The sequence below is a fragment of the Vipera ursinii genome (genome assembly GCF_947247035.1).
Source record: "Vipera ursinii genome assembly, chromosome: Z".
Taxonomy (NCBI): Eukaryota; Metazoa; Chordata; class Lepidosauria; order Squamata; family Viperidae; genus Vipera; species Vipera ursinii.
In genome coordinates, this window is record NC_139517.1 from 21,778,873 (window position 1) to 21,789,773 (window position 10,901).

Genomic DNA, 10,901 nt, shown 5'->3' on the forward strand with positions numbered 1-10,901 from the left:
TTGTAAACCAAGTGGTGCATTTTCCCTTCTCTCGTGTAGGACAATGTGCTCTGTATTACAAAAATCTGAATGACTAGAAGATATAGGAACTCTCTTTGCTACAATTCAGTGATTATCACATTTTTTGCAGCATAGCTCTGGTAGCCTCAATAAATAGGTGGTTTAAGTTAAGATGATGTTTTAAACAAAGTTCACTTGTACGCCAATTGAAAAAAATGGTTTACATCTTTATTATTTTATATTTTTAATTTAATCCTTCAAGATTCAGTATAGCAGATTTTTGAGAACAGTTGGCTTTGTTGTGCTATGTTTTATTTATGCATTATATATAAGGGAGGGGAGCTGGTCCAGGCATGGCAATACAAGTGTTCATATCTTTTTTCATCCATAGTTGCCATTCCAATTGCTTCCTGGAAACACATATCCAGAAATCTAAAAGGGATCTGCATATTACTCCATTCAATCTGCCTTTCATCTCTTGCACTATGAAAAGCAGATAATCTAACTAGAGATCTGATTTTGTCTAGTAGTTGGCACTAGGCTAGAAATCAGGAGACTGTGAGTTCTAGGTCCACTTGAGGAATGAAAACCTGGCTGGGTAAAATGGGAGGAAGAAAGAGTATAAAGTACGTCCATTGTCTTGAGTTATTTATAAAAATAATAAAACCGGGATAAAAAGGCAGGCATTCACATTCAAAAGTATGTTTTTCACAGTGTAAGAGATGAAAGGTAGATAGAATAGAGGAACAGGTAAACCCTAATCTAGATAAATTTAGATTGTGGATTTAGATTTTCTATAACCTAAATTATATTAGCTAGACTTAGATTAGCTAAATTAGTCTAGATAAAACAGATGAATATTCTTCTAATGTACTAGCCACCCTGGTATCCATTTAGCTGCATCTCCAGATATCTTGATCTGAACTCCGGGTGATATTGGAATTTCCTCACTGTATGGGGTATTAAGCTTCCTGTAATTTTTCTCAGAGAAAATTATGACATTCCTGTACAGTAATAACTCAGTCTAACCCAATTAAACCCATCATGTGAAACACCTGCCATTTATTAAAGCAAACAAAAGCCCTTCTCCTAAACTTTGGATGTAGTTCCAGAGGACTTTCCAAAATTCTCACTGAATTGCAATTTCTATTTAATAGAAAGGAGAAAGGGAAAATATTAAATGCATTGGAATAACATTATGACCCTCTACCTTTATTGAGGTAGGCAAGAAAACATTGGGACACCAAGATCTCTTCTGAGCTATTCATATTCTTGATCACATTTGAGAAGATTAACTACTTATTCAGCTACATTCAAAAAGGCTGATAAACCAAAATTCCTCAGAAATCTGGATTTTTGTGATCAAACCTCAATATCTTGTTAGCAATTTGTTTATTTAATCTAGGTGAAATAAACTTAAATCTATTTTATTCCTATAGCAGTAAGCACTATAAACCTGAACCATTCACACACACACAAACAAACAAACAAACAAACAATCCCCAGAATTGTTGTCTAGGTAGGACAACTCACTGCAGACAACTCACTGCAGCCAAATCACTGTAGGACAACTCACTGCAGGACAAAAGTTATACAATATTGAAGAAATGGTGGAATAGAATCAGTAAAGAAAGGATACAAAACAATAGACAAAATGAAATGTGAATGACAAAAATAATAAAAAAATATTTTAAATAATTAAATTGAACTGTTGAATTGTCTCATGGCAAGTTGGCCAAGGTGAGTTGTCCTATTCCACCCGGAACATGGGCTGGGAGCTGTGGCAGCCAAAAAGAACTGGTGCATTTATTCCTCCTGCTGCTCATAAGAACAACCTTGTTTCTTACACAGTGTTATCTCTCCCCCCCCTTACATATATAAGCTTTAGTAGTATCTTAACACAAATATTGTACACAGATGAAACTTTAAATGGCTTAAGCTTTTTGAAGCTTTTTCTCTCTGTACTATGAACCTGGCTGGTATTTGGCTACCATGGGGATACGTTATACCTTTATACACCACAAACATGCTCTCAAATGGAAAAAGCTGAGAACATTTAAATGTTTTTTTTCATCCCTTATCTTAGTCTCTTGTTCCCAAGGGCTATCAATTCCTATGGAACATCCATAGACAGCTTTTCTACGATGAACACCTATACAGACTCTAGATATCTACTGATCTCTGTAAAGAGGTGACAGGAAAAATTTGCTAATGAGGACCATCAGGACAAAATGCACCTAGAGCAGAAAATAGAAACATGTCAGCTATAAAAATAGTAAATTTTCCTCATTCTCTTTGGTACTTTAGTAAGAATTTTTGAGAGAAATTAACCCAAGTCTATTTTTCCCATAAAGTTTATTCATCCATTACTTTGATTTCCTTTGTTTATACGATTGCCAATCAAAGCAATCAGTCTCTCATTTCTTCCTTTTGAAGATAGCATAAGTTTGTTTAGCCCTTAAGGGTGACAACATCAGAGGTAAGTGATTTCATTCTACTTTCTTGGCTGGTATTTGGATATCCAATAAAAATAACTGGACTTCTTTTTTTTTAAGGATATGCAATGGTAGAATGATATCACTTCAAATAAATAGATAGAAGATAGAGATTTGTAACAATTTGTGGCACGTTCCTCTGTGGCATATGATTTCGTTCAATCTTACATAATTCTAGATACTAGAGGCTCCAAGTTCTGAGACAAAAAGTGATTCCAGTTCCTAGCACTGTGCATACAGGCTAATTACCTTTCTTGAAAGTTTTTAAGAGTAGGAAAGAAATGAGAGAAGGAAAACACAAAATTATGGCAAATGGAAAGTGAAGCTGATTGTAAAAACCTCATGAAAGTCCCTGAACAAAGAAGGTAAGTTATATAATTAAAGAAAATCAGGGTACACTTTCATAGCTCATCAATAGGAAGTCAAATGAATTTTGTCCGCTTCCAGAGACTAATTTACTGCCAAGATTTACGGCATAGTATAATTCTAAAGTAACAGTGATGATACTAGTGGGAAAGAAATGAAATATATTTGGACTTTAGATGTAGTGCATGCTAGATGTGCTAGAAATGATTAATTCTGCAAAAATGCACAGCAAAGATACATAGAGTACAATATTATTATTAAATGATTAATGTACCAGACTAGAAAGTGGGAGACCATGAGTTCAAGTGCCGCCTTAGTCATGAAAGACAGCTGACTGAGTTTGGGCCAGTCACTCTCTCTCAGCCCACCCCACCCCACAGGGTTGTTGTGGGGAAAATAGGAGGATGAAGATGTGTTTGTAAAAATAATAAAGGTAGGATACAAATAACATGACATAACAACATAACATAACAATAAATAAATACTGCATTTTTCCTATATTATAAGATGGATATATATATTTTTCATTTTAAAAAGGATACTCTAAAGTTAAAGGCACAGGAAAGACTTCCCTGCTCAAATTAGTATTATCCAGTTTTCTTAACATCCTGTGGTGAAAATTTCAGAGGATGCTAAGAGGGGGTTCAGGGAACATAAACATATTACCCTGATCACACTTACATGAACACGCTACTGAAATTAACAAGTTATTACCAATATTATTGATAATTTAAGAAACAATGAAGTTTATTAAAAGGTCCAATGATCTTTACACCAAAAGATGCACAGCATTTCATTTGATCCTAGATACAATTATCTATAAGAAATCTGTATAATAGTACACATTTTTCAATGTCAAAGTGAGGTGGGCACAAAAGCTGATGATTAGGAACTTGAAATTATTGAAATGACTTCTGCATTTTTGTTATTTTCTGACCCAAGATTGCTTCTTGCTTTCCTTCCTGAGGATTTATTCAGGCTAGATTTTATTTGATTTAGCCTATAAAAGTGATTTGGAATTAGATGTGCTGATGAATAAATTTTGTAGGCAACTTCAGTTTCCTATGAAAAGTGAAGTGAAGGGATCAAGAACAACATTTCACAACTTGCTGGACTGAAATTCCAAGAATGTCTTAATACCAAAGTGGTGAGATAAATGTTGAGAGTTTCAGTCTGACACATCTGAAAATACTAGGTTTTGGAAGGGTAGTTTAAGAGTTTTGATTTTTTAATTAGATAAGAATTCACACTCTCTGAAGTCCTTCTTTTTCACTTCCCTTTGGTCTTTTCTAGATGAATGCTGAGCTGGCCAGGCACTGGGAGAATAAAAGTGCTGTGAATGAGTTTGTATTACTGGGATTTCGTGAGCACCCCATGCTCTTCTTTGCTGCCTTTCTTGCTATCTATCTGACTGTCATTCTAGGCAATGGCCTTGTTGTGATTGTGACAACAAGAGATCCTGCCCTCCATACCCCTATGTATTTTTTTCTAAGAAGTTTATCAGGACTTGAGGTATGTTACACTTCAGTCACTCTTCCCAAAATGATAGCCAGCCTGGCCACAGGAGACCATTCCATTTCTTTGGAAGCCTGTGCCTCCCAAATGTTCTTCATGCTCTTCCTGGGTGGTGCTGAGTGTTTCTTACTAACTGCCATGGCCTACGATCGCTATCTTGCTATTTGCCTGCCCCTGCAGTATATGACCATAATGAATCAAAGAATGCTCATAGGACTGGTGTGTGGTTCTTTTGTTCTCAGTTTTCCGATGCAGTTGGTACAAATTGGACTCATCTTCTCCCTTCCCTTCTGTGGCCCCAATGAAATGGACCACTTCTTCTGTGATATGCCGGCAGTCCTCAGTCTGGCATGTGCTGATGTCTCCACCAATGAGTTGATAGTATATATGGAGAATGTTATATTTGCTCTGGTTCCTCTAGTTGTCATCTTAACTTCCTACTTCTATATCACCAGGACTATATTGCACATGCCATCATCCATGGGGCGCCAGAAGGCTTTTTCCACTTGTTCATCTCATGTGATTGTGGTCAGTCTTTTCTATGGCTCAGGAATGTTGGTATACCTACATCCCCAAACGACAGATTCTGTTAAGATTGACAAGCTACTTTCCCTGCTCTACACAGTCATCATTCCACTTTGCAACCCCCTTATCTACACTTTGAGGAATAAGGACGTAAAGGCTGCCCTGAGAAGGCTCTTTAGTAATAAATAGTCTTTTGATGTAGGCAAGGATAGTGTTGAAGACATCAGCTGAACACTTCTCTTGCTTTTAGAATCTTCAAAGCCAGCAAGATACTGTATATCTTCTGAAAAAATAAGGCAGACTCCACAGCATGCTTATTTTGCCATAGGTCTTATTTCAGTTCTAAAAATTTAATCAACCCCTTAATTCTACATTACTAGTAAAATTCAATTTGCCCTATAGCTTTAGTGTCAACCAAACATTCTTGCTAAATTAGTTCAGGCTACAGCTGATAGATAGGGTTAGCACTGAAAATGTGCAATTACATGGAATGATAGATGCATGGGAAACTCTCTTGCAGAACCATCAGATTGGTCCAGCAATTTTTAGTGGTATTTTAACATCTGGAATTCTTCTCCTGCTCACTACTGGTTTTTAGGCCAGGATTTAAAATAAAATCTGTTCCATTGAGGCTTCATATATTAGTTGGTGTTGTTAGAGTTAATTCACTGGAGTTTTATCTGTTTTGTTTTTAAATGTTTTCTTGATCAAGGGTAATAAGAAGCAATTGTTTTAAATATGATTGGAGAGGTACCCAACCAATGGCTGGGTTAATATGACATATTAAAGCAACCCAGATACACTTCATCATGGCTTAAAGTGATGGATGAAATCAGATCACAGGAACCCAAGTTTCCATCATCTGAAATGGTATGGCAGAAAATATTGAATGGCCTGATTTCAGTATAAGATTCCTATGAAAGGATAAAGGTCATCAATCATCTGCTTTTGGTGGTTTCTTTTAACAAAGCAATATGTCAGATTATAATAGCATTTATGACTTTTGTGGATGTTCCTTGTGATTCTTCATTCAGTATTTTCTCTGGGTAGGCCTCTCCAAGTGGGTTGCTATAACAATGTGTCTCAGATATTTCAAGAAGGTTAACATCTGGTAATACTGAGATGGTGTGCTCCAAAGGATATAGACTAGGGTTTTTCAACCTTGGCAACTTGAAGATGGATGGACCAACTCCCACAATTCCCCCAGCCAGCATCTGGGAATTCTGGGTGTTGAGGTACACAGATATTCAAGCTGCCAAGTTTGAGAACCACTGACATAGATGATGAGCAAAGATGGCTGAAATTTATCTCCCCCTCCAGTTCAGGAGATAGCAAGACAGTTTTGTGTGCTTGTAAGAATGAGAAGACATTGGCTGAGTTCATATCTCTTCTTTTCAACCAATCCTGCTATGATAATGCTCTATTGCATATCTATGAACTCATTCCAATTTGTTAATAATGTCTTTTCTTCTAGAGGTTTTTTTTTTAAGTTGCAACTAAAATGGCATTTAGTCAAGGGAAAGCTTTAGCATTCTACAGATTTCTTTATCATTCTGGACGTTGAATAACAAAACGTGAAACAAGGGGGCAGAAGTGTGAATAGCAAAATTAATGTTGGGATTTTTTCCCCTCAAAGACTGTAATTAACAAGGGTTAGGGTTTCACATCCTTCTTTAATCTTCCATTTACATCTTGACAACCTCAAGGTCCCTTGATCACATGATGGTGGCCTGATTCTTTTTTTCCTACCCAGTATGTAAAGTCTCATTCCTTTTCTTCTTCCTGAAAATACTGCTGAAAATACTGCTTCTTCCTGAAAATACTGCTTTTTCACACCTAAGCTGATTCCACTAAATTAATAATGTGTGAATTTTTCTTAGTGCTGTTCCATTAAATTTCAGGGTGGTCAATCGACATGATACAAACTGTAGCCCTGTGTCTTGACCAAGTGGGGGATCATCTTACCTTCCCTTGGGTCATTTAGTTCTGGATATACGAGTCATGCTACTGATCAGTAAACTGGAAATATTGGCATATAAGCAATAAAGGAATGAAAATGAAAAGAACTCTTTGGATCTTGCTCAAGAGATCCTTTGGTTTTAATTCAGCAGTGGAAACGTACACAAATAAGCAAAAGGCAATTTTGATTTTCCAAGTATTAAATATCTCTGTTTTGAGATATTTGTTTATTTGGGGTTTCCTTCATTTCCTATTTTCTGAAGAGGTTGGTACAGAAAGCCTGAGTTGACGGTCCTCCTTTCTGGTTGTAAGCTGAATCACTTATAGTTCAACCAGCACCTCTTTGCAATTTTTCCCATTGAGGATTTTTTTTGCATCTGAGTAAATATCAAAGCTTGTCAGCAGAGAGCAGTGCAGGACATAAAAAAATACTGTATTATAATTACCATCAGTAAAGGGAAGTTATTGCTCAAATAAAGTAGCAGTTATCTGTCAGTTAAGGTGCTTGGTTTTTTGTTTTGTTTTGTTTTTTGCTCCTGAACCATGACTGTAATTTTTATATCTCTGACTAAGTATACCGACAAAAGCCTCCTTCCAGCTCATTAAACTATTGTCAACCAACTTACAGGTAAGTTTATTTTAAAGAAAAATTTAAATATATTGGTATTTTACATTTGTACCCCCTCCTCTTGTCCCCCCCACCAGAAGCTCACAATAGTATCCCAGAAAAGTTCCCAGAGTCAAGCTGGAAACTTGCTAAACGAAACATTAACAACTTAACACAAACACCCCCTATATACTGAGCCCATGTTATTTAATGCCAAAATTACAAAGGATTAAGATCAATCTCAGGAATATGCATAGCCTAGTCATGCTTCAAGAAGATTCAAAGTACGGCTATAAGGTTGGTGTTTCCTAAAGTTGAACTTTACTAAGCATCCCTTTTCCAGTGCCCCTGTGAAGCATCTATTTTTTAATAAATATTTTTATTAAAAGAAGATTTTATGTAAGATTAAAAACTGCCGATATATAAAAGGAAAAGTAGAAAAAAAGGAGCTATAAAAGAAAAAAAATGAGAAAAAAATTATCTGAATGACTTCCAGGCTTCTTTTCAATAGTTACAGAGTAATTTCCACCTCCAACCTCTCTTAATATATATTATAATTCTTTCTTTCCATAAACAAACCTGCTTAACCAATAAATTCCAACATCACCTATTCTTTTTTATCCATTTACAACAAAAAGTCCATAAAGGGTTTCCATTCCTTTATATTGTTGTTCTGCCAATAAAAAAAGTCAATTTAGCCATTTCTGCAAGCTCTACCATCTTTGCAATCCATTCTTACGTTATGGGTATACTTTGTGCCAGAGGATGTGGATCTCCAAAAATGGCAGCATGCAACCTTAAAATTAATTATAATATTTTATTTGAATTAAAGCATCATTCATATTCCATAGAGCCAGTTGTTCAAACTGTAGTTGAAGGCAAACTCTTTTTTCTCAACCTTTTTTTAGTTATAATTATTAGTGGTGTCTCCAAGATGCAAGTTCTATGTCCTTTCACCAGTCATTCAGAAATTAAAAATGCGTGGTGGTTCTCTCTAAGAATCAAAATGTCCTGTATACTGACTTAAAGCCTAAATATTTCTGATTTATAGCCTTTACTTGAGGTGTATAGCTCATTCCACCAGGAAAATGTCAATTCAGCAGCTCTTTTAACTAAAGCACCATTTTCAGAAATTTGTACAGCAATGACCTGGTTGTCCTTTTACCACATTTGTCAATAATTATATAATTAATAATTATAATAATTATAATAATTATATAATAGGGACGCGGTGGCTCAGTGGGTTAGGACGCTGAGCTTGTCGATCAGAAGGTCGGCAGTTTGGCGGGTCAAACCCCAAGTGCCGCATAACAGAGTGAGCGCCTGTTTCTCGTCCCAGCTTCTGCCAACCTAGCAGTTTGAAAGCACGTAAAAATGCAAGTAGAAAAATAGGGAGCACTACAGTGGGAAGGTAACAGTGTTCCGTGCGCCTTTGGCGTCTAGTCATGCCGGCCACATGACCATGGAGACATCCTCGGACAAGCGCTGGCTCTTCGGCTTTGAAATGGAGATGAGCACTGGCCCCTAGAGTCGGAAATGACTAGCACGCATGTGCGGGGGAACCTTTACCTTTACCTTTATATAATTGATACATATGCATCTATCGTAACTCCTTTTGTAAAATGAGTTTTACAACATATGGTTTCACCTTATTAAAATAGGTTTGCCTCAAAAAAAGGTATAATTAAAAAATGCCTTAGCAATCATTGGCTCTGGTTCTAACACGTGTGGTTGTCTCCCTTAAAACAAACAGAGAAAAAAACATTAGATACTTAGACTAAACTTTATTTCCAGCTTGCTGTGACGGAAACATATGCCTCCATCTTCGAAGTGTCTGGTGAGGGAAACTCCCCTTGTTCTATTGTTGTTTTATTATGGGGATTTTTCTTCATTTATCTTCTTGTTTTGTCATCTCAAGTATCTTGATAGTTGTGCTTGCCACAGAAGAGGCTGGAAAGAATGAGGAAACAGACTAAAAATATAAGCAGAGTGTAATGTATTGGGCCTGTTTTGCTTGAACTGTACCACGTGTCTTGATTGCTGTTGGAGATTGCTTAATCAGGGATTTGAGTAACGGTCGTTGGCTCCTCAGACAAACAGTCTCCAGGACCACCATTGGTTGGCTCAAGGGCAGCAATAGGCTCCTTCAACCCTATTGGCTGCTGCCTAGTGGCCAGCACTATAAATAGCTGCATAGAAGCCTTGGTTAACAGTTCAGTTCCTGCATTCAATAAAGCATGTTCCTGCGTGAACTCTCTCGCCTCATCTCCTGCTCGCTGCAAAGAACCCAGTACACAACACCGAGTAACCTGCTTTCCTGAGCAATAAGAGATTAACTAATTCCATTGATGCTTCCTATATTAAACAGGAAGTAGCCTTCATCATAAATATCCAATGTTCCAATCTGTTGCTGTGTTAAATATATTTACCAATCTATTGATATGTGCTTAGGACTTTACATAACTTTATAAATAGATTGCTGTTCTTTAGAAGAACAGTAAAGGGAAGAAAAAAGTACACAGGTCCATGAAATCAAGTAGGAATTTCTGATGATTACCTAAAAGTTATTCTCATGTAATGATAGCTTGTATGGTGACCTTTCAAACTTATTACTGATCCTTGAAATTCCAACCATTGCAGCACCCTTGTGGTCACATGACTGCAATATCACAGTATTCCAAGGTCAAGTGGTATGGAGGAATCTCCAGGTAGAATAGGAGAATGAGTGAAAAGGCTGGTGAGCTTGCTGAGAACAAACTGACAAAGGCCAGCCGCCTTCCCCCCCACCCCCTGAATTCCTGAAGCCTTTATCTGGCTGTTCCCAAGAGAATGTCGTCAGTCTGGTGAGATTCTTGTAAATAGGTAGGCAACAATAAAAAGCAACTCTGATCAGCTTGCAGTGTTGTTCTGGTTTCTTGTTCCTGTAACTATTTACAAGCTTCTTGACAGTCCCAACTGCCATCTTCTACCTAGAGGTGAAAATTGTGAGAAACATTATAGATCCTGCTGAAGAATTTTTCTCTCTTTAACTCTGTGGTGAGATTACAAAAATGAGAAAGAGGCCAGCTGCAACTTTCCTTGTATTTTATACATGTGGAGAGATGTATATTTAGTTCCACAACAATATTAGGGAGTATCTTATTTTTCTCTTTTCCAAAACTGTTCCACACAAACAGAAATCAACGGTGGATGAGAGAACTGTAAAAGAAATCAACCTAATCCATAATCACACATTCACAGCAAACCAAGGTAGAGGTTACTATGTTGTTTCCATGCTGTCTAAACATGTCCATTATTGGGTAGATGGTAGAAGAGACTCTAAGAATGAGATTTGGGGAAGGGGAACATTTTACTCAGAAAGTCCTTATCTCATGGCACCCAGCACTTCTTTTTTGCCTGTAATGATTCGAGGAAACCATCTGAGGGTTTTTTTA

General features: G+C 36.9%; 1 protein-coding gene across 1 annotated transcript; it reads left to right on the top strand.

Annotated features, from left to right (window-relative positions):
• Nucleotides 1–4,154: 4,154 nt before the first annotated feature.
• LOC310649169 (olfactory receptor 10AG1-like) lies at nt 4,155–5,090 on the top strand (the record flags this gene model as incomplete). Its single annotated transcript, XM_083377477.1, has 1 exon — nt 4,155–5,090. One exon carries the CDS (start codon nt 4,155–4,157, stop codon nt 5,088–5,090), a length of 936 nt encoding a protein of 311 aa, XP_083233603.1.
• Between the last annotated feature and the right edge of the window lie 5,811 nt (nt 5,091–10,901).